At 40.3% G+C, this 24,695-nt stretch overlaps 1 protein-coding gene across 3 annotated transcripts in view; it reads left to right on the forward strand.

Annotated features, from left to right (window-relative positions):
• The window catches only part of RBFOX1 (RNA binding fox-1 homolog 1), a 744,520-nt gene that overhangs the window by 695,864 nt on the left and 23,961 nt on the right, over positions 1-24,695 (forward strand). The window contains exon 11 of one of the 3 annotated variants that reach the window (XM_066576152.1): positions 20,033-20,085. The exons of the other annotated variants lie outside the window; for them this stretch is intronic. Within the exon in view, the coding sequence (XP_066432249.1) occupies positions 20,033-20,085 (53 nt within the window). The remainder of the gene's footprint in view (positions 1-20,032; positions 20,086-24,695) is intronic. 3 annotated transcript variants of the gene reach the window in all.

Genomic DNA, 24,695 nt, shown 5'->3' on the forward strand with positions numbered 1-24,695 from the left:
CCAGCTATACTCTAGTATATACTAGGTAAAGAAAAAATGCAATATTCACCTCCCAGCCGGCATCTGTGTCCCCGGCGTGATTGTCTCCCCGGCGTGCTGCAAGCTGCTTGAAAATTCTCCCCGCTGTCATCTCCCTGCTTGGCTTTGAATTCCCCCACCATCAGTGCTGTGTAAGTAAGCGGTGTGATTGGATCGAGCACCAGCCAATCACAGCCGGCACTCGATAAACCAATCACAGCCATTCAGTGATGTCATCCACTGAATGGCTGTGAATGATCGAGTGCCGGGTGTGATTGGCTGGCGCTCCATCCAATCACAGCACTTACCTACACAGCGCTGATGGCATGGGGATTTCAAGCTGAGCAGGGAGATGACAGTGGGGAGAATTCTCAAGCAGCTTGCCGCACTGCCGGGGTGACCATCACGCCGGGGAGACAGACGCAGGCTGGGAGGTAAGTATTGCAGGTTTTTTGTTGTTGTTTTTTTTTACCTCCCTCGAGTATAAGCCAAGGGGGGCTTTTTCAGCACAAAAAATGTGCTGAAAAACTAGGCTTATACTCGAGTATATATAGTATGTTCCTCCAGTTCTGTGCTATAAACTCTTAGAGCTCCTTCACACGGGCGTATGGTCAGCACGTACTACGGACACATACTTCTCATGTGTAACACAGTGAATGGAGGCAATGAAAGTCTATGGACTTTCATTCTTCCATTCACACCTGTGTTGGAGCTGTGAGGGGACATCCGTATAAAATGCAGGAGAAATAAATCGCAGCATGCTCTATTTCTCTGCCTTTCATATGGATCCCTTGAAGGGCTGCATATTGAAACGCTACCTTTTTGCAATGCCTGCAAGCGGGGAATTTGAATTTGAAAAAAAAAAACTCTCACTCCGTGACGTCCTAATCCCGGGCACGTGCAGCGCCTATCGCAGCCTAACGCAATTTCTGACGGCAGAGTGTATGGCCTGCAATGACACTGCGAGACTGTACTCATAGATCCATGTGAACAACCTGTTAGATACTCTGTTTGCTACTATTTCTACTATCTGGTGCCTTCATATTGCTCTGCAATAGTGAGATAATCTACCATAGACGTAATGATGAGACTACCTTCGTAAAGCAGCATCCAGAGCATGGCATTATTTTCTTCAGGGTTCATATAGCATTTGACTGAAGAATTTTCTCAGGTCTCCATAGGAAATTTGAAGCATAGGGATATATACATATATATATATATATATATATATATATATATATATATATATATATATATATATATATATATATATATATATAATAAATATATATTATATATATTATAAATATATATGTGTATATGTAAGCGATTGCCATATTATACCTCCCTGCAGTGTGCCAGTGTGCATGGGCCATCATACGTACTGGTGAATCATAGCTTTGTAGAATAATGCAAATGCTGCTTTTTGCCTATTGTTAGTGCATAGATGTATACACTGTCAGAGATATTGCTACTGAGCAGAATAAATTTAATCCTACGCAGGGATAAAGGAATAATAAATACACAAGACACATATGTTATGTAAAAAAAATGTCCATAAGTGAAAACAATATTTTATGATCGCACTTGTATATATTGCTTTAAGCAAGATTTGTCATTTTTATGAGAAATATTGTTACGGAGAAGTCAGACTCAACAAGCATATGTTACACAGAGGAGATTAAAAATAAAACAGGTTGCAAAATCTCTTCAGAGTGATTTATTTCTATATATTGTTCTAGCAAATTACATGCACTGTTTCAGTAAAAAGGACAAGGCTATATGACCCGAATGGACTTTGTTTTCTTGTGACAACAATTTGCATTTCCCTCTAATGACTTGTACTGTTTCTTGGGTTTCACGAGCCTGCTGTGCTTATTAAATTGAATAGCATGGGAAAATACATTCACGTATCTACTGCTTATAGCTGTAGAATATACTGTGAAGATATTTTGTGTTTATTGAATGGATGTGCTTTGTTTAATATGAAAATTGGATTTAGATATTCTGTAGCATTGCATTGTTTAGTAATAACCGGATTAATCGCTGCACACAGAGTGTATTTTTCTTCCATTTATTACTAGCCATTCTCCTCATTTAGTATTTAGGACAGACTGCAAGTAAGGAGTTAATTCAATTTGAAAAGTCATTCCATTCAATTGAAAACTGAAAGGTTTCAACTTGGTTCTCTGTGTTTCTAACTCCCAGCTATTAACATCTCGGTTGGACATTAACTGCATGAGATGCACAGTAATGTGCACCCTGGGTGCTGTTTTGCCGATGTGAGCAAAAATACCCATGTAGGATTTATATGACTTACTGCTTCAGGGTTTTTTAACTCATTTGGGAAGGCCACGTGCACTTTTCTTTCAAAGGTAAAACTCATCCATCTGATAATTCCCATTTTAAATCTTGAGATAAAGAATTTTCCTTAGATTCATGGGTCAGAGCAGGAAAACCCTTTGGGGTAATCCATTCTTCTTATTCTTACTGCAATGCTATGCAGTTCTGCTGATTGTATGGGAATGCTGACATCTGGGGGGTGAGTAGGGTTTGTCACTTACACTTGGCAAATTTAGCAAATCTCAACCTGTAGTGATTGCTGCAGCTAGGCTGTTCTGTGGAAATGTTGTTTGTTAACAGTGCAGAATGTAACAATGTATACAGTATAACCAAACCTTATTTAAAATAAACAGTCATGTTTCACAATTTGACACAAGATTAGAATGTAGTTGCTAAATACATTCTAATTTTTATGGACAGGCATGCAAAATATGTAGGGCTATTTTATATCCACACATTACAAAGTACTGGTTTCTTCTTCATTATTAATGATTATAAGTTGGCAAAGTTTTACCAAATGTAAAGTGAAATTAAAATATTCCTTAATACTATAAAGATGTCGGCTGGACACTAGACAGCAGAACTGGACTTCACATATAGCAGCTGCTTTCCCTAGGTACCAACAATGTCTAACAGTGTTCAGACCCCCCTCCCCCCAAGGATTTACAGTAAGGCCAAATTATGTAACAACTGGTCAGTCAAATGAGAAATTCTATTAAGCATATATCAGCACTAGTTGGTAATGCAAAAATGGAAACTTTCTAAAAGAGAACAGGAACAGGGTGATGAGGCTAATCAGATGAAGGCACAAATAAATGAGGATGATAGTAGTCAAGTAATGGGAGCGGATGTGTGGTGAAGACAAGAATACCAACCTGACAACAGCTAAACCAAAGCAGTCTATCCCTAAGTTACTCCCTAATCTTACCTTGGCACTGACCCAACACCAGACAAGAGTGATCCTTAGTGACCCTATGATATCCCTAATGGAACTCCTATCTGGAATACTGCTTCTGACACCCAATAAGAAGGCACGAGAACCCTGACACAAGAAAGTCGAAATGAGCAGAACTAAACTAGAAGCAAAACAAGGCAGATACAAACAGGAAAAAGCTAACAAGCTACACGGCTAAGAACAGGAACTGAACTAGAAAGCCACAAGAGCAAACTATACTGACAAAGGTTAATGCTAGGCTAGAAGTATACAAGGAATTAAAAGGCTAGGCTAGGAGATAGAAACTAAAAGCAAACAAGGAATACCGGATTTAATTTCATATAGCATATGCTACAGCCAGCTATACACCGCTGAAGCCAGGTATATTTAAGGAGAGGCTAGCTAATAGAAACTCATTTTAAAAATGAGCCTGAGTTGCAGCAGTGTGGATCAGCAGTGGGACTGTTGCAAAGCAACTACCCTAACAGCAAACTAGTACGGATGAGAAGATGAAATAGCAATAGCATTGCTACTGATCATAACTAGAGATGAGCGAACACATTCGGCTCCGCCCCTTTTTCGCCCGAACACCGAACTTTGCGAACACTTCAGTGTTCGGGCGAAAAAGTTCGGGGGCCGCCGTGGCAGCGCGGGGGGGTGCGGCGGGGAGTGGGGGGGAGAGGGAGAGAGAGAGGGCTCCCCCCTGTTCCCCGCTACTGCCGCCCGCGCCGCCGCGCATCTCCCCGCCCCCCGGCGGCACCCGGACACTTACGCGCGAACACTGCAGTGTTCGGCAAAGCCGGTGTCCGGGTGCGGATGTGTCCGTAACGGACACGTTCGCTCATCCCTAATCATAACCAATATCAATAGCGGGATACAATTAGTGATTAGTTTCTTTATATTATGTTAAATAGAGATGCATTTTGGATCTCTCAAGAGTAATGTCTCCTTATTATGCCAAGTTCACACCTTGCAATTGTGAGTGTATTTATGTATGTACATCCAAAAGCAGTCTCCTGTAGAGTCTTTAGAAATTACCAACGTATTTGCAGACCATCATTATTTTGTGGCTTGGTAGTGGTAATAGCAGTCAGACCCTCTTCAATCACCTTTATGACATACTATGTTAATACACCTACATTTAAAGTTTAATGGACAACCCATACAAGTAGTTAGTTAGACAATAAAAGTGTGAAGGAAACCTCCTCTTTATTTTTGGATCCAATAACAGTTTGAGTGAGAAATTGTAACAAAACTGCATTAGAAATGTACTGTGTCATCAAAGCCTTAAAGGGAAGTAAACCAAAGTTGGTGACAGGTAGCCCATTGAATCTGAGTCCTGACATAATTATACTTGTGACATAATTATGTAATCAGTTTACATATAGCTATGTATAAATCTTATTTTATAGTATGCACAGATCTTAAATTGAATGACATGATAGATGCTGGTCTATGAATTTATAGGTAGCAATGAAAGCTTGCCAAATGTAGACATAAAACTTTCTGCAGTGTTGAAATGAATGTTCGCAAAGTAGTCACTTTTGAGGGCAAATTCATAGCAGAAAACTATTTTAGCATGGGGATCCCCTGAAAAATGTCCCCTCATACGGAATCCCTACAACTTCCAAACCCTATTGTATAAACAATGCCTCTTAATATTGCTCTCTTTTGTGGAACATTAATATGCAGCTTACTTAAATCCCAACAGTTCCACAGACCCCTAACTGGGAAACAGCAATCTGCAGAATCCAAATCCAAACTGATGTATCTAAATGTATACATGTAGAGATGAGCGAGCGTACTCGGAAAAGCACTACTCGAGTAATTTGCTTTATCCGAGTATCGCTGTGCTCGTCCCTGAAGATTCGGGTGCACGGAGCGGGGAGCTGCAGGGGAGAGCGGGGAGGAACGGAGGGGAGATCTTTCTCTCCCTCTCTCCCACCCGCTCTCCCCTGCTCCCCGCTGCGACTCACCTGTCAGCCGCAGCGGCACCCGAATCTTCAGGGACGAGCACAGCGATACTCGGATAAAGCACATTACTCGAGCGAGTAGTGCTTATCCGAGTACGCTCGCTCATCTCTATATACATGCTATAAATGAGATTCTTCTAGTTCTAATATATTAGTAAATAAGGAATAATACAGATGCCTTATGTATGAAGCGGTGTACCTCCAAACTGTAGATACATGAATATATGGAATTAGTCAAGACAGCTGTCTTAAGGTCCATCAACACAAAACAATTTATCGTTTGACCGAATGAACATTGTCAGAGTTCACTTATTTCCTCGGGCAGCCTGTTTGTACCTAAAGATACATCGTGGGCTCGTTCAAACAAGAAATCATTCAGTCATTCACATTCACTGTATAGGTGAATAAGAACTACTGAGTTATCAATATTTAAACCGAATAATTATTGAATGAGCCAACAGTGATTTTTATGCGTGCATAAAATGAATGATGAACAAAAAGCAAATGATTTATTGCTCTTCATTCGATCGTTGGCTGTGTTTACACTGAAGGATTGTCGTTAATTTTCACTCATTTGAGCAATTTTTTTTAAAGGGCCTTTATTTAAATGTATGGAATCTGTATCCATATGTTCATTTGAAATCAGTCTAAATTGGAGTTTATAGCTAATAATGTTTAGGATTGACCACTAAAGTGATAGAATAAGAATTGAACATAGTATAACGGGTCATGTATCTAAAGGACTTTAATTAGACATTCTAAAGACACCTAAATATTTTGTTAACAAAACAAATGGGACATTATATTTAGCATCTCAACACGGTAACACCTGAAAATTACAGTAAATTCACTCGTTTTCTTAAGTATTAACTTTCCATGATTAAAGAATTTCCTACTTACTTTTAATTTGTGATAGTTCAAAGGTTAAGTGGGAATTATTCCTCACATGTTTGTGGACACCTTGGGATGCTAATATTTCCTCATGGAAGAAGTATTGAATTAATTTGTCCAAATGATATGTGTTTGTGTGTAGGCATTATTTTTGTGGTGTATCATTGGTTTGTTACACATACTGTGTGGTACATTACTTACAAATATCTGAATTTTAATTGCGATTTATGTTGGTAATGTATATACTCTTAAAAATAGCAATTTCTGTTTTGTATTTTATAAAAATGTGTTCATTTTTATGGAAATTTTTTCTTAAAAATCCATCCTTGTAAAATTGCAAGCCCTGATACACTGTAATTGATTTAATATATGAAGTTTATCGCTAATTACTTAGAACTTCTCTGGACTATGCTAGTTATCCCAGCATATTACCTTTGTGTTTGCATGTTTGTGACTGTTAATGAGCATGCATTAACCAATTTAGTGGCTGTATAGACATTTATAGATTTGCCTGGATTGCTTTTGCAAGCATTTGATGTCCGTGTGGCTGTCAGCTTTTTGCACAAAATATAGCTACTCTGAGGATTGGTTTGATTGGAGATTCAATTTTTAAAAGTCACTACTACTGAATTCATTACCTGCTGGGAAAGACTAATCAATCACAGAAAGACAACATATCTTGCACAACAGCATATGTAAAATAGATGCCAGACATATATATATATATATATATATATATATATATATATATATATATATATATATATATATAATCTTACAGCACTACAGACACAATAAGGCACTTCTTTGGCAATAAGGCAGGAAAAGTTCAGCTTGTCATCAAGTCCATATTACAGTACCCCTGTGTCCCTCTAGTGCAATGGAGGCACACAGAGGTTTTCTTTTTGGAGTAGATGATGTTTTATAGAAGTATTTCTGTCTAGAACATTGTCTCTAAGAGGAAATATATTGACTTACTCAGGTGACACACAGGGTGCCTGCCTATCTGTGACATGGACGCATAGGGACTCAGTATGTGGATGCACTGGGTCCTTATTTTATTCCAAATGCTTAAACAGTCATTTTAAAGACTGGTATACAAAAACAGCCATGTGAATTTATACATAGATTTACATTAGCTTTGTATTAGAAATAATCACTAAAGAGAGCTAAAAATTAACTTAATTTTTTTTTTCAGTTTTAAAATATTATGGCATGTGCACTATTATAATAACTACTATACAGTTAAGCATAAATCTTGAATCTCTGTTATGTCATTTAGGACTACAACATATATCTAGATGATTCATCTACATATTATAATAGTGCACATGCCATAATATTTTAAAACTGAAAAAAATTTAAGTTAATTTTTAGCTCTCTTTAGTGATTCTTTATCATTTATAGGTACTTTTTCTGCCGCTGTGTCTAAGCTTTGTATTATGATCCACAAAACACGGGCCAAATGCAGAGCTACAATATGATCATCTGAAATCGGTCAAAGTGCCATGACTGCTCACTGTCACAATAAGGCCTCGTTCGCATGAGCGTTGTTTTAGCGCAGTATGGGCACGTGAAAAGATTGCAGCTATACTGCACTAAAGATCGCGTGAACGGGTGATTTCCAGCTATTTTATTAGCCCATTCACACAATTGGAAGTGCCTGGTACGTGTTATCCAGCTCCCATAGGAGTCTATGGAAAGCACGCACCAAAGATAGGTCATGTCCTATCTTTTCATGCACCATGGACCTTTAGATGCGAGTATTGTAGTCGCATGTCCTAACTTTGATAGGTGCGAGTATTTAGTGCGTCTAAAATTCCTTCATCTGAACGGTTCTATAGGAAACTATTGGTTCTAATAGACGTGATCTTTTCACACACCTCTAATGTGTGAAAAAAAGTGCTCATGTGAATGAGGCCTCAGATAAATATTTTTTGCCATGGCTAGTGGAAATAGATCTCTTACTTTTTTCTTTTAAGTTTTCCAACCAAAGTAAACAATTTTGGTGAGGGTTTGAAAAATTGTTAGGAACTACTTAAAACAGATTTCTGTTTATTGAGGTGACTTGCACATAAATTGACACACTTAAAATAAATTTGGAGTTACTAAAGCTTTTAGGATTTGTGCACACATAGCAGAGAAACCTCACATGAAAATCTGCACTGCAATGGATGAATTCCGTAGTGGAAATCTGCGCCACCTCCGCAACTAATTAAATGATTATTTTCTGCTGCAGATTTTTTTCCGCTGCAAGCAGATAGGTTTGTTGAAACACTGTTCCCTTATATTCTACAGTATATTGCTGCATAATTTGAAATCCGCAACTGAAATTCTACAGCACATCTGCAATGTATGAAATCACTCTAATTTCAAAATGATGTACATCATCTGCTGGGGCTTGTTAAAGCACAATGATGTTTTCAGCACACCAAAGCATTATATAAGCAATCAAACAATCACTTTGGGAAGTTCCCTAGTGGAACGTTAATATTATTTTTTAATAATTTTTTAAAGAGTGCATAGGAAAAAATAAAAACAAAGCATTTTTCTATAAAAACTGGTTTTATTTTTTAAAAGTGCTAAAGAAAACATAAACTATATGGTATTGCTGTAATGAAAACAGCTAGCATGATAAATTTAACATGTTATTCTCCTGCATCTTGCACACTATTAAAATGCAAAAAACATTACAAATTAGAATTTTTCTACCCCCCCCCCCAAATTGTAATAGTTAATCAAAATCCCATAGGTCCCAAAATTTTACCAATGATAACTCAAGTGCATCTTGTCCAGCAAGACACAAGCCCATATACAGATACATCAACAGAAGCATGGAAGCCCATATATATTTTGTATCGCAATGATGAGACCAGCCCGTAGAATAAAAGAAATACGTTATTTACTCTGCATGCTGAGGGCTTAGTCACAGGGGCGCATCCAGGCGCCGATGCGGCGGTCTTCTTGCATGAAAAAGACAGCCGCATTGCAGGTATGGACGACTCTGCTCAGCGCTGGAAGAAAGAACACATGACCGGCAATGGAGCCGGTCATGTGTTCTTTCTCCGCACATACAGTGTGGTCATCTTATCTTGCAGGAAGACTGGCGCATCGGTGCACCGATGCACCCGTGTGACTACGCCCTGAATAGCACAAAATTTAAAATGCAAAATAAACTATATCAGAATTGTTGTTTTTTATTTGCCTCAGAAAGAGTTAATAAAAGTTACTCAACAAATTATGTGTATGCCAAAATGATGTCATTGAAAAGTACATCCATATTAATATAAAAGTAAAAAGGTTATGGCTCTTGAAATGCAACAATGGAAAAACAAAACAAGGACCTTGTTCCTTATATGAAAAAACAGGCTTTGCATAAATTATTATAAAACGTGTTTATTTTCTTCAATGTGGTCTTCTTTAACCTGTTAGCAACAAAACCTATTTTAGTCCTAAAGCAGTCTTCCAGGCAATTGTTTTTTATGACCTATCCTCTGGATAGGTCATGAATAGCTGATTTGCTAGGGTCCGCTGCTTAGGACTCCGACTGATCAGTTGTTTGCACTGTCAGCACCACAACACATGGAGCGATTCACTCAAAACTCTGTGTAGTGGCCAGTGCTGGTAATTGCAGGCATAACCCGAATAGCTGCCCAGTTGGGGTCCTGAGCAGCGGACTCAGCCAATCAGGTATTGATTACCTATCCTGAGGATAGATCATCAATAACAATTTCATGGAAAGCCCCTTCAAGGCCAAAATAGATTTAATTGCTAAGAGGTTAAGGGAGGCCAACCAGAAGAAAACAAGTTCTCATAGTCAATAGTAATTTAAGTTATGACTGTTTTTTCTTATATCACTTCTAAAAATGGTTCTAATGATCATTTCTGTCAGGTTCATTGTTGTCATTGAGACCTTGTACGCACCTAAATCATCAAACACATGGCTTCTCCCACATTTACACACCTAACTGCTATATATCTAGCTAGGTAGGAAGCAGAAATGATTATTGGAGATTTTAGTCTGCTCATGTCTCCATCAAAACACTGTACCTGAAAAGAATCAAAAGTAGTGCTGACGAATTTTTGAAAACTTCCAGTTCAAATTAGTTCTAACCAAACCAGAAGTTCACCCAAACCCTAGAATTGATGTATAGCACTGTTTAAGAGCCATAAAAGCTCTGTATAACATTCTGAGAGTGTTATACAGGGCTTTTATGGCTCTTAGATGGTGTCATACACCAGTGTTCAGGACTAGTGTTGAGCAAACGGAACCAGTAGAGCCCTGTTTCGGGTAGAACTTTGCTAAAAGCTTGGTTCAGGTTCATGCCTACCCGAACCTTTAGCGAAGTTTGACCTGAAGCAGGGTTCTACTGATTCAGTTCACTCAACACTAATATAGAGATATGTTGCTACCAGAATATCTCAAGAATAAAGACTAGTCTTATGGTCTGTAACTTAAGATATTCATATTTCAACATATAAGTAAGATATTCAACTAAGGTTTTAGCATTTTAATGTATATTAGAGCGTCTTTCTACCCCATTTCAGTTATTTTCAATATACAATACAATATTTGATAGTAGCATGAAAGACTGTTCTAATAGTCTATAATCTAATTATATAATTAATAGAGATGAGCGAGCACCAAAATGCTCGGGTGCTCGTTACTCGGGACGAACTTTTCGTGATGCTCGAGGGTTCGTTTCGAGTAACGAACCCCATTGAAGTCAATGGGCGACCCGAGCATTTTTGTATATCGCCGATGCTCGCTAAGGTTTTCATTTGTGAAAATCTGGGCAATTCAAGAAAGTGATGGGAACGACACAGCAACGGATAGGGCAGGCGAGGGGCTACATGTTGGGCTGCATCTCAAGTTCCCAGGTCCCACTATTAAGCCACAATAGCGGCAAGAGTGGGCCCCCCCCCCACTGTCAGCATAAAGATCGTTCTCCTCTGCCATAGCTGTAACAGCTGTGGCAGAGAAAAACGATGTTTGCCCATTGAATTCAATGGAGCCGGCAATACAGCAGGTTCCACTGAAAGCAATGGGCTGCCAGCGATCGCGGGATGAATTGTCGGGAAGGGCTTAAATATATAAGCCCTTCCCTGCAATTCATCCAGAAATGTGTTACAATAAAAATATATACCGGCGTATAAGGTGACAGTTGGGGGGTCGTCTTATACGCCCGTATAAGACGACCCCCCAACTGTCACCTTATACGCCGGAAATACAGCGGAGCAAAGAATAAAAATCATTACTCACTTCTCCTGGTGTTCTGCAGCGCTGCTGCAGGCTGTCGCTCCCTCCTGGTCCCCGGTAGAGCATTGCTTTCTGGACGCAGTGGTTGAAATCCCCGCCTCCAGAAACACACGTGCCTTCAGCCAATCACAGCCATTCAATGACATCATTGTCATTGGCTGTGATTGGCTGAAGGCACGTGTGTTTCTGGAGGCGGGGATTTAAAGCCCTTCGTAGAGAAAGCAATGCTCTGCCGGGAACCAGGTGGGAGCGACAGCCTGCAGCAGCGGCGCAGAACGCCAGGAGAAGTGAGTAATGATTTTTATTCTTTGCTCCACTGTATTCCCGGCGTATAAGGTGACAGTTGGGGGGTCATCTTATACGCCCCATCGCCTTATACGCCGGTATATATTTTTATTGTAACACATTTCTGGATGAATTGCAGGGAAGGGCTTATATATTTAAGCCCTTCCCGACAATTTATCCCACGATCGCTGGCAGCCCATTGCTTTCAGTGGAACCTGCTGTATTGCCGGCTCCATTGAATTCAATGGGCAAACATCGTTCTTCTCTGCCACAGCTGTTACAGCTGTGGCAGAGAAGAATGATTTGTCTTCTATATGTTCTCAATGGGGTCGGCGCTGCTGCCGCCGGCCCCATTGAGCGCATATAGAGAAGAGAACAGAAATCGCAGATCGCACATAGGTGCGATCTGCGATTTCTATGGCCTAAGAAGGACCGTTGGGTTCTTGAAGCCTAAAATCACTCCTAACACTCTCCCTATAGCAGCTCCGGCATCAACAACACTTTCCCTGAACTATGTCAGAATGCATCTGTGGCGAGCCGCGGGAGGGGCAGATTTTAATACTCGGGTGACACCTAATCTCGCCAGCCACTCACTGCAGGGGGGTGGTATAGGGCTTGAACGTTGCAGGGGGAAGTTGTAATGCCTTCCCTGTCTTTCTATTGGCCAGAAAAGCGCGCAAATTTGTTAGGGAAGAAAATGAAAGTAACCCGAACATCGCGTGGTACTCGTTACGAGTAACGAGCATCTCGAACACCCTAATACTCGAACGAGTATCAAGCTCGGACGAGTATGCTCGCTCATCTCTAATAATTAACAAGAATAGCGCAGAAATGTTATGATGAAATTTCAATGTCCAGTGGTCACCCTGTATTTCCTGCAAAATGCTGTAGACCATAGACCAGGTGTAGTCAATCATGAAAAGGTAGAAATCTACTTTTGAAATGTAAAAGTCGCTAAAAATCCTCCATGATTAAAAGTAAAATCATGCTGTTTTCACACAGAAGAGAAGTGACTATGTTTAGGTTTCAAACCACTTCTATTCATTGTCCTCACCATTTTACATTTATTTCGGCTTAGACAACTGTTTTATTTTCACATGATGATTTTTTGCACCTTTTTTTTGTATACACATATTCCAAAACAAGCAAAGACAAGGTATATATGCAGTATTTTAACATCTTATCTGCAGAGCTTATTAGAATAGAAGAGGGAAAGTTGTGTCAGTTTGATAAAATGACTAAAACTTAACTGAACTAAAACTGGCAATACACTACGGATTTTTGTCATCCATAAGGGTGCAGTCACACGAGACATTTTTTTAAGCGCATGTATAGGTGTGATTTCAAATTGCCTCCAAATAGAACCAATGCTTTCCAATGGAAACCATCACATGTCCGACTTTTACAAGAGTGAAAAAATCGTTCCTGTAAAAAATAGGATAGCTTTTATCGCATGTGTTAAAAACGCGTGACCGAAGGAAAAATGTAAAACCCCTGTATGCTGCCACATCCAGGGGTTTCATCCTGTTGTCAATGGGGCCGGTGACAGCAGCACCAGCCCAATTGAAAACATAGGAAGTAGATCGCACTTCATGGCCACATTTGTTACAGCTGTGACAGCTGTGGGGGAGGAGCGCAATGCTATTCCATTGCTTTCAATGGAGCCAGCGCTGCTGCCACTCAATTGAAGGCAATGGGATGAAGGCAACCCCTGCAGCGATTATTTTTCTTTGGGGGGAGGGGGCTTGAAATATAAGCTTTACCCCGAAAATCATCCCTAGCTGTAGAAAAAAAAGGTAACTGTCCAGCTCTTCTTCCCATCCTTTGTGGTCTTCTTCTGTATTCTGGTGGCCAGGAATTAAAAAATCTCCACCTCCAGAAAGCACTGCCTCTGATTAGCTAAGCATTGGGACCAATCAGAGGCAGCGCTTTCTGGAGGTTGGGATTTTTCAATCCCCGGCCACCAGAATACAGAAGAAGACTGACGTGGACTGGGGAGAAGAGTCAGACAGCGCTTTTATGTAAGTTAACTTTTTTTTTCTATAGCTGCGGATGTTTTTTTGAGGCTTATATTTCAAGCCCCCCCCCCCCCAAAGTCATTGATGCAGGGCTTGCCTTCATCCTATTGCTTTCAATAAGGGAGGCGGCAGCGCCGGTCTGATTAAAAGCAATGGGATAGCATTGCGTCTCTCTGCCACAGCTGTCACAGCTGTGGCAGGGAAGCGCCACCTACTCCCTATGATTTAATTGGGCCAGAGGTGCTGCCATTGGCATCAAGGGGAAACCGCTGAGTTTCACATCCAAGGAATTCCCTGCTGCGGCTGTGACAGCTGCAGCAGGGGATACCAATCGCATTATTATGTGCGATTTTTATGTGCATTGTTTTTGCTTTGTTCACGCAATTTTTAACAAACGCGATGTGCAATTTTTTTATCACACATATACATGCGCTAAATAATCACTTGTGTGACTACACCCTTAGGCCTTAGTCAGACGGGCGTTTTTTGCCGCGATTTGCGCATGCGCATGCGTCCGGCGATTTTATAAAACCATTGCTTTGCAATGGTATCGGACACATGAGCGCTTTTTATGTGCTCGTCCGATAAATTATAGAACAGAAATCGCAGATCGAAACTATCTGCGATCTGCGATTCCTGTTCTCTTCTCTATATGCGCTCAATGGGGCCGGCGGCAGCAGCGCCGACCCCATTGAGAACATATAGAAGACAAACCATTCTTCTCTGCCACAGCTGTAACAGCTGTGGCAGAGAAGAACGATGTTTGCCCATTGAATTCAATGGAGCCGGCAATACAGCCGCCTCCATTGAAAGCAATGGGCTGCCGGCGAGCGCAGGATGAATTGTCGGGAACGGCTTAAATATATAAGCCCTTCTCTGCAATTCATCCAGAAAAGTGTTAAAATAAAAAATATATACATACTCACCTGCTCCCGGCAGCCGGAGTTCCGTGTGGCCAGCCTGCAGTGGGTGTAAAGGGGGTGTGAGTCAGACCTGTCCCCTGATTGGCTCAGCGCTGAGCCAATCAGGGGGCAGGTCTGACTCACACCCCCTTCACACCCACTGCAGGCCGGCCGTGCGGAACTCCGGCTGCCGGGAGCAGGTAAGTATATATATATTCTTTATTTTAACACTTTTCTGGATGAATTGCAGGGAAGGGCTTATATATTTAAGCCCTTCCCGACAATTCATGCCACACTCGCCCGCAGCGCATTGCTTTCAATGGAGCGGGCTGTATTGCCGCTCCATTGAATGCAATGCGCTGGACAGCTCCGGCCCGTTTCTAATGAAACGCGGCTAGGAGCAGATTTTCCGGCGATTTTCGGGCACCGGTCACGCGATTTGCGGATGCGCATCCGTCATGCGATCCGCAAATCGCGCGAAAAAACGCCCGTCTGACTAAGGCCTTATAAAGGATTTCAAATACTTGCTTTTGTCAGTCACCCTATTTATGTAACATGAAAAACTATGCTGGACATTGACCACAAGACATTTCTATTATAATCTGATGTGTTGGATTTGTCAGATGCAACCATTGCTTCGGCTCACATAGAGATTATATTCCCTGCATTGGTTCCATCTCTTATGCAGAAAACTGCAAAGGGAAAGATACCAGGACAGACCATAATGTTCAATATGTGAGATGGAGACCTCTTTGGTCTTTATTTCACATGGTTTCCATCCCCGTCAGTCTTTTTACTGAATAGAAAATCGCTAAGAATAGCTAAGTACACTGACAAACAGATAACGTGAAATAGAGACCAAAGAGGGCTGTATCTAACATATTAAACTCTATGGTTCCATCCTGGTTTTCATACTTATGCAGTTTTCTGCATAGAAGATGGACACCAAAGATAGAACCAGTGCTGAAAGTAAAATCACAATATGAAAGCAGCCTAAAACTAGTAAAATTGTTGGTACCAAACAACAGGTTTACACCCCATAAATAGAAGCCCTAATCCCAGATTAGGACAGAAGTCCAAATCATCAATTTTTAATTTTAATTTATGTTGTTGTCATCTAAAACAACAACCTCTGCAGACCAAGGAAGGTCAAGTCAATTAGAAAACTGAAAACTCTAGTATATGACAAGCTTAAAGGGGTTGTCCCGCGCCGAAACGGGTTTTTTTTTTTTTTTAAACCCCCCCCCCCCGTTCGGCGCGAGACAACCCCGATGCAGGGGTTAAAAAAACCACCCGCACAGCGCTTACCTGAATCCCGGCGGTCCGGCGTCTTCATACTCACCTGCTGAAGATGGCCGCCGGGATCCTCTGTCTTCATGGACCGCAGGGCTTCTGTGCGGTCCATTGCCGATTCCAGCCTCCTGATTGGCTGGAATCGGCACGTGACGGGGCGGAGCTACACGGAGACCCATAGAGAACAGGAGAAGACCCGGACTGCGCAAGTGCGGCTAATTTGGCCATCGGAGGGCGAAAATTAGTCGGCACCATGGAGACGAGGACGCCAGCAACGGAGCAGGTAAGTATAAAACTTTTTATAACTTCTGCATGGCTCATAATTAATGCACAATGTACATTACAAAGTGCATTAATATGGCCATACAGAAGTGTATAGACCCACTTGCTGCCTCGGGACAACCCCTTTAAAGCATTATGATCTACTCAGGACCTCTCAGTAATCTACAACTAAATTATGATGTATTAGTTGCCTAAATAGGCTATACAATAACATTTATTGCAATCATTATTCTGTAAATAGGAAGCAGAATATAGACTATGATTGAGACAGAACAGGTGTAATAAAACTGTTCAGGCCATGTGCATTTAGTTTCTAGAGATGTTTTATCATTGGTTATAATTAGAGATGAGCGAGCATGCTCGTTCGAGCATTAGCATAATCGAATGTACTTGTTACTCGAGCCGAGCACCACGCGGTGCTCGAGAAAATTTCACCCTCTCCTCCCCACATGTTTTTAATGGTGCTGTGGCTGCTGCCGGCGGCTCCATTGAAAACAATGGTCTGCCAGCACCCCTGCATTGTTTTTCATGGAAGGGCTTTAGATATAAGCCCTTCCCTAAAAAACAATAATTTTAGTGTAAAAAAAAACAAAACTTACCATCCGCCGCTGCCGTGTCCCCCACAGGGATGAAGAAAACATCTTCTGCATGCGGCAGATGTTTCCTTCATCCCCGCTAGTAAAAAGAATTCCCTGCTGCTACATCTGCCACATCTATGACAGATTCAGCAGAGGAATTCTTCAATTCTCTACCGCAGCTGTCACACATGACAGCTGCGGTAGAGGATCCTGCTGCTGGCCCCCCAGTAATTGGATTTCAGGGAAGGGCTTTAAATATAAGCCCTTCCCTGAAATTTATTGTTTTTCAAGGAAGGGCTTATATGTAAAGCCCTTCCACGAAAAACAATTCAGGGGTGCCGGCAGACCATTGTTTTCAATAGAGCTGTCAGCAGCAGCCGCGACTCCATTGAAAACAATGCAGAGCATGGGGCACCTTGAAAAATGCTCGAGTTTCCCATTGACTTCAATGGGGTTCATTACTCGAGCTCTCGAGCATTACAAAAAGCTCGGCTCGAGTAACAAGCACCCGAGCATTTTTGTGCTCGCTCATCTCTAGTTATAATCCCTTTCTGATTCATTGCTTCTAAATTATACATTGTCCTCCTTTTTGCACTGTGAACCCACTAGACACTTTTTGCTTCTTGTGGGAAAAGCAATGAATGAGAAATAAAGTGAAAAATGAGGATTTGCTATTTAATAGCACTGTACTATTTAGTTAGAATAGAATTTCCTAAAACCCACCAATACTTCCATGATATATCCAAAAAAAATTAAATTGGATCAAAATATATAGAATCCTAGAGAGAACTATTAGAAATATTACTTTATGTATACTATGGGTGTATTATTGTATTTGCCATATATTTAATTTTGATAACATTTAGTACAATACATATAATAAAAGTCACATAAACTTACTGGTCAGTAAAAGGGAATCTGTCAGCTACTTTGAGTCCTATAAGCTAAGTTCATGGGCTTAAAGTAGCTGACCTGCTGATTCCAGGTCTGTAACTTTTATACTTACCTTCCCCACTGCTCCCCCATTGTTAAATCTGCCACTGAATGTATTAAGTGGACTACACGGGCATGCACTAAGTAAGCCTCCCATTCTATTCATTCTACTTAGCGATGAGCTCAATGCATTCAGTGGTGGGTCTGAGCACTGACAACAGGGGAATGGCAAGGAAGGTAAGTATAAAACTTACATCCCTGAAGTCAGCAGGTCAGCTACTTTCAGCCCATAAACTCATCTTATGGTAGCTGACAGAGTCTCTTTAAATATAAAGTTATATTTCATGAATTTATAGATTCATATACAGGAACATTTAATAACTGATTTGTTCCAGAATTCTGGCATTCAAAAGTCACAAATTGTTTCTGCGCTGGCCTCACCACTTTGCCAGAAACTAGCAAATATTATACTAGAAATGTACGCCAGGTGTACATTTCTGTGTAGGCACATGGCGATGCTGGTACACGCCTACTATTTGAAGAAGCATGTGCCTCTTCATGTATTAAGCTGATCGTGCAGTAAGGGAAATTATACTAAGACCAGCGTTGTAAACGCCAGTCTTAGAACATTTCCACCATAGTGTTTATGTAAATCCTGTATCATTTTGCTAAAACAGCATTGGTAACAGTTAAATGCCTTTTTGCAAAAATATGGTGGGTTGGTTGGCTAGTTGGCAGTAAGATATAGAGAAATGACTTGTGAAAGTCATTCAAAGTATCATTGACCTTCTCTGCTTACAGTTCACTTGCAATTGTGCCTTGCAATTTAGGCTTGAGTAGGGACAAGATTAATGGCAACCCCATTGAAAAGATTGCCATTTTTAGGCAATATATCCCTAGCAGTCAGATGTTATACAACACTCAAGACTGACTTGGCACAATATTACAGCAGAAAATTAGTTAAAGAGCATTAAAATTGTCCTACCATACCCCAACTTATGCTTACTTCTACAACTGAAGCTGGTCCTGTAAATCAAGTATTACATAAAAATTAGTAAAAAAAATGGCTGACCATGTAACTGCCAGGGTAGGCTATGTCCACAAGAGCCCTTTTTTTATAACATTTTGGCAGCTCTGCGCTCTAGTTCAATGAAAGGAGTACTAAGCAGAGTTCTCCTTCTATCCCTAATAATGTATATGAATAGGAGTTGCTTAATAAGACAAAAAGTTTGAGTGGACTCACACATGACATAAAAATCTGCCAAAAACAAATATGCACCAAAATCCTCATGTCTTACATGCAGATTTTGTTGTGGATTTGATGGGAATTTGCCACAAAAATGTGGATTCTGTTCTTTGCAATGAGTATCATCCACAGCAGTTCCACACCAATTCTTTGGCAAATATGCACCAAAATCTGCAAGTAAGACATATGAATTTTGGAGCAGATTGATATGTGGCAGAATTTTACACCAGGTGTAAATCCAAGCATCACTCTGGGCAAAACTGATACACTTTGTATGTCTACTGGAGATCATGAGGGAGGGATGCATGACACAAAGATTTTTTCTTCTGTGTCCTTTAAAAGCCCCATCAAGCCTTGCATTAAACATAACATAGTGTATACAGTTCGCCTAACGTGTTCCTTTGATTTCTAAAAATGCACCAAGCAAATCTCTTTCATCGAGTTGACATTCTTTATATACTCTATAACCAGTGTTATATGGCACCATTTGTCTGAAATAAACTTCCTTTATCTAGAACTGATTTGCATTCACTCTGGAGGCAAATCAATTATTGCTATACCTACTGCCTTATTATTCATAAACTATCAGTGTAGTATAATACTGCTGGAATATATATGATTTAATTGCACATTTGCTTTTTTTTAATACCTACTGCAGGTATAAAGTATATCTTTCATGCAGTCACTAGATCTGAACAACAGTAACTCAGGCTCTATAGGACACAGTGTTCGCATCAGTCATATCATATAACACCTTCTATAAATCACAACCAGAAACACTGGCTTTGGGTTTACACTTACAAAAACATATTTCTTAGTTTGAACAATCTGTAGCCTTGAAGCACTTTGTGATAGAATTGTCCATCATTCATATTCAACTTCATAATACCCTGTAACCATTCTTCATGACAACACTTATGAATTCTGTAGATCTAAAATCTGTCAACATGTGTTCCTTCCACATTCATTAAAATTAAATTCCTTCCCAATGTCCCATCTATACATATCAAGTCAACTGGCAGCTACTACATTTTCTAGTCAGCAAGCAGTATTGTGAATTTTATCTTCTTTTACAGAAATCAATTCGTCTTCGTTGCAGCAGATGAAATTTCTTGTAACTCCTCTTCAGGTAACAACCATTGATACTTCTTGATGCATCCGTCCAGGTCTCAATATCCTTTTTACACAAACTGCAGTTAATCACTCTAGAATGCTCAGTTAGAATCAGGCTATCAATCTTGGTTTCACCAATGTATCAGAAGCCTGTAGGCTCTGCTCTATTATGAGCATTACACAATTTTGCTGACTGTAATACTTTATTTGCAGCTTTGGTTTTATTTGTCACATTGATCTAAAGCTGCAGAAACTTGAATTGGGAATATGAGTGGAGGAGTAATATATTGCCATATTCCTAAAGCATATAGTTAAAGGTTATCTGCTAGTCAAGTATATGATGAGATAGATAATATCCATACATCTATACAGAGAATACATCATACTGTTTTCACTGTGTGTTCTCAACTACATCTACATCAGTTTGGGTTTCTCGTGGATATATAGATTTTGGTTTGATTTCACATCAATGTATCGGGAATCGCATGTTTCTCATTCACATATGCATGAGTTCTTCTGATTTAAAGTTCTCTGTTTTGAAAACATACATTCACTGTCAATACATTATTTTAGGTTTAGATACTTTCCTTATAAGTGCATGACAATACAATAACTAGATCTGGAAACACTGCAGTAATAGGCTTTGGGGGGAAAAAACAGGATCAATTATTTGTATTTCCGGTACTGTACTGTTTTATGTTTAATCTTGGAAACTTCAGCTAGGCACATTGATGAATATATTTGTAATTATAGTGGAGATATAAATTAGTGGGAACAAACCAGTATGGAAATTGTCAATGTTTCAAGCAACGCAACATAATTCAGTTTTGTGTATTAATGAACATTAAGGGAGTTATTTGATATAATTGTATGGAAGAGAAATGGCATTCAGCATGAATGCCTTATGTACTTAGGTTCCCCTATATTCTTTCATTCTTGACAGCAAAATGAGGCATGGTTTTCTGCTTGCACAAGTACTACTGATTTACTTATTGTGCTTTTACACGGGACGATTGTAGGGTGCTTAAGTGTCTGACAGTTACCCCAAAGATTATCGCTTCTGTTCTTTCACACAGGAGCAATGATCACTCAGTGAATGGAGATGGAGTGGCCGAAGACTGCTTCTGGCCACCTACCTCCATTCTCCATTACGATCCAGCAAGAACCTGAATGATAATTGTTATGTATAAAAATGTCCTTGCTGTTCTCTTCCACTTTTCTTAGAAAAGTGGTGGTAAACAAAGGCAGGTGAGTCATGAGGACTGCATTCATCATCATGCATGTATTGGAGGAATACGGCTCATCTTATGTTGATTCCCATACTTGTGCTTAACTAGTACCAAAATCTTTCTGACCCTTCATGAGTCTCAGATTATATTCATGAGCAAACAGAACACAATGAAATAATAAGCAAATGAAAATTGTAACTTTAATTGGCCAAACCATTGTATTTGTTGCGTGGATTTATTTAATGTCATGTGTAATGGCGAAATGTTATGACAGCATGTTTATTTTGAAACATATAAAATGTAAGTGAGGAGCCAATTTTTAATTTATTATCATATTTCACATGTGGTATTTATATGGTATACACTAAGGGATACCCTGGATACCCAATTTAGGACTATAGATTCCTTGCACAATGACATCAGTTAATGTAAGATTGACATTGTCAATGACACAGACTGTTAGTAGAGCAGAAAGTAAGTGGCTACACTGACAAATTTATGATTGCAATGCTGTGTCTGGTTATCAGTATGATGGGAGGGGGCAGTGACATTGTCTGTGCCTGACTGCTCAGGTTCTGAATGTTTCTGGCTAGCAAGTGGTTACAGTAAATAGGTTTACTGCATCACTTTTTGTGTTACAGCTAAATAATTCACTTGGTGAAATGCTTGTTGTTAGCCGTTTAGTCGTTCACGACCCTCGGCGACCCTAAGGGCTTCCTTCTTCCATTTTTTTCGGTTTTGCACTGCTTCTTTGAGATGTATGATATCCATGCCAATATCAGCTTTGACAGTATCAGCCATCATGTCCTTTGATGGCCAGGTCTTCTTTTGCCACTGATCTGTCCAAGCATTATAGATTTTTCTAGCTACTCCGCTCGCATTACATGGCCAAAATATGTGAGTCTGAGTCCGGTCATCTTGCCTTCCAGTGATATATTGGGTCTTATACGATTCACGACTTCTCTGTTTGTTGATGAAATGGAATAACCCTTAAACCTCTATTTTACTTTTCTGTATTATATGAACATAAATAACACTCTCTACTGTGCATACCTTCATTCATATTCCATCCATTTTTATACTGGCCAATTGTACATTGAATTAAGGTCAAAAGTTTCCTTTGGAAATACAATTGTAAGCATGCAGCACTGTTGTGTGGTATACAAAATGTGACAGCAATCTGAACAATTAGCACATGATGCATTTATTAAAACATCATTTAGGTTTTGTTCACATTAGCTTTATGGGTTCCATTTTCCTGCTGTGTTATAGGAGCAGGAAAACAGAATCCACTTGCCGAATGGATCTGTCTTACGACGTAGCCGAACAGCGCAGAACAGACCACCATTGACTGTAATGGGATCTGATCAGTTTCCATCATGTTGACCAGCATTTTAAACAGAATTCAGCAGCTGAGGCTCTGAGTAGAGCCATGAACACTGACGTGAACAAAGCCTAGCAGAAAATTACAAAAGTGGGAATTGTTTCTTCATTGTTCATACTTCTGTCCGAATCCAGATGTTTGAAAGATTTTTTATTTTTAAGGCACATACATACCTTTACTTCTACTAATGTTCTGACAAGCCAGGTAAATCTCAGTGTTTTTTCATGACCTTAAACTAGCTCTCCTTCAGGCCTCAGTCAGACAAGCGTTTTTTCCATGCACAAATAGGGGCGCAAAAAGATTGCCTCTCACGTGTGGAAAAAATCGCATGACCGCTTAATTTCCAGCTATTTGAAGTAGCCCATTCATAAGACCGGAGGTGTGTGGTGCATGTTTTGCAGCTCCCTTAGGAGTCTATGGAAAGCATGCTCCAAAGATAGGACAGGTTCTATCTTTGCGCGCACCACGAACCTTAGATGTGAGTTGCACTAGCATATCCTATCTTTTGCAGGTGCGAGTAATGTGTTCCTCTAAAAAACATACATGCGAACACTTTCATAGGAAAGCATTGGTACTAATAAATGCAATCTTTTTACACACCTATTCATGTGTGGAAAAAAACGCTTGTCTGACCGAGGCCTCAGAAGGAAGAAAACTGTCTCCTTAAAGCCACCTGTTGGTAGCTAACCTGTAAATTAATTTCTGACTCATCAAAGTCTTGAAACATGACAAGGGATTTAATTCCTTCAAAATAAAGGGACATTCATCTGTAAACAGCTGTGCCAGGGTTCTTGACCCTCATCACTACAGGCAGGATAGCTCCTTGTGTGGCTTTAACCTCTAAATCTCTTTCCGCCATAAATATACAGCAGGCAGTCATGGGTGGTGTATGGAGTGAGCTTGGGAGTCAAGCCCAGTCCATACCCAGCAGATACGGGCTGTTTTTGACAGCTGGCATTTGCCTTGCAACAGCTGTAAATGGAGCTAGCTCAGAACATGTCTGTTTAACTCTCTGGATGCAGCAGCTGGCAGGACAGGGGTCACCTCTGGCACCCCATCAAACCTCATGCACCATGGTTGCAAGATGCCAATAGATTTGCATGGCAGCCAAGAGCCTAGTGAAGGGTCTCAGGACTGCCTTGCATTGTAGTCTATTAAGTTCTGCATGTGTCAAGGTTTAATAGATAAAAATTTAAATTCACAATATACTGCAGTACAGAAATATTGCAGTGTATTGTGCAAGCAATCAAGTGAACACAAGTTCAGATACCCCATGAGAACTAAAAAAGAAAAAAAAGGTTAAGAATCATTTTAAATATTGAAAAAAAGAAAATATTTATTGCAATTTTTTTTTCAATTTTTAATATAAAAAAACAAAAAAATCTAAAAGGTTTTGCAGCATTCATAAAAACCCAGAATATTAAGATGTAGCATTATTTATCTTACAGAGTAAGGGCTTAGTCACACGGGCGTTTATTGCCGCGATTTGCGCATGCGCATGCGTCCGGCGACTTTTTAAAACCATTGCTTTGCAATGGTATCGGACACATGAGCGCTTTTTATGCGCTCGTCCGATAAATTAGAGAACAGAAATCGCAGATCGCACCTATCTGCGATCTGCGATTCCTGTTCTCTTCTCTATATGCGCTCAACGGGGCCGGCGGCAGCAGCGCCGACCCCATTGAGAACATATAGAAGACAAATCATTCTTCTCTGCCACAGCTGGAACAGCTGTGGCAGAGAAGAACGATGTTTGCCCATTGAATTCAATGGAGCGGCAATACAGCCGCTCCATTGAAAGCAATGGGCTGCCGGCGTGCGCGGGGTTAATTGTCGGGAAGGGGTTAAATATATAACCCCTTACCTGCAATGCATCCTTAAATGTGAAAAAATTAAAAAAAAGGATGTTCTCACCTGCTCCCGGCAGCTGGAGATCCCGGCGGTCGGCCTGCAGTGGGTGTGAAGGAGGTGTGACTCAGGCTTGCCCCTGATTGGCTCAGCCTGAGCCAATCA

Source organism: Eleutherodactylus coqui, chromosome 8 (assembly GCF_035609145.1).
Source record: "Eleutherodactylus coqui strain aEleCoq1 chromosome 8, aEleCoq1.hap1, whole genome shotgun sequence".
Lineage (NCBI taxonomy): Eukaryota > Metazoa > Chordata > Amphibia > Anura > Eleutherodactylidae > Eleutherodactylus > Eleutherodactylus coqui.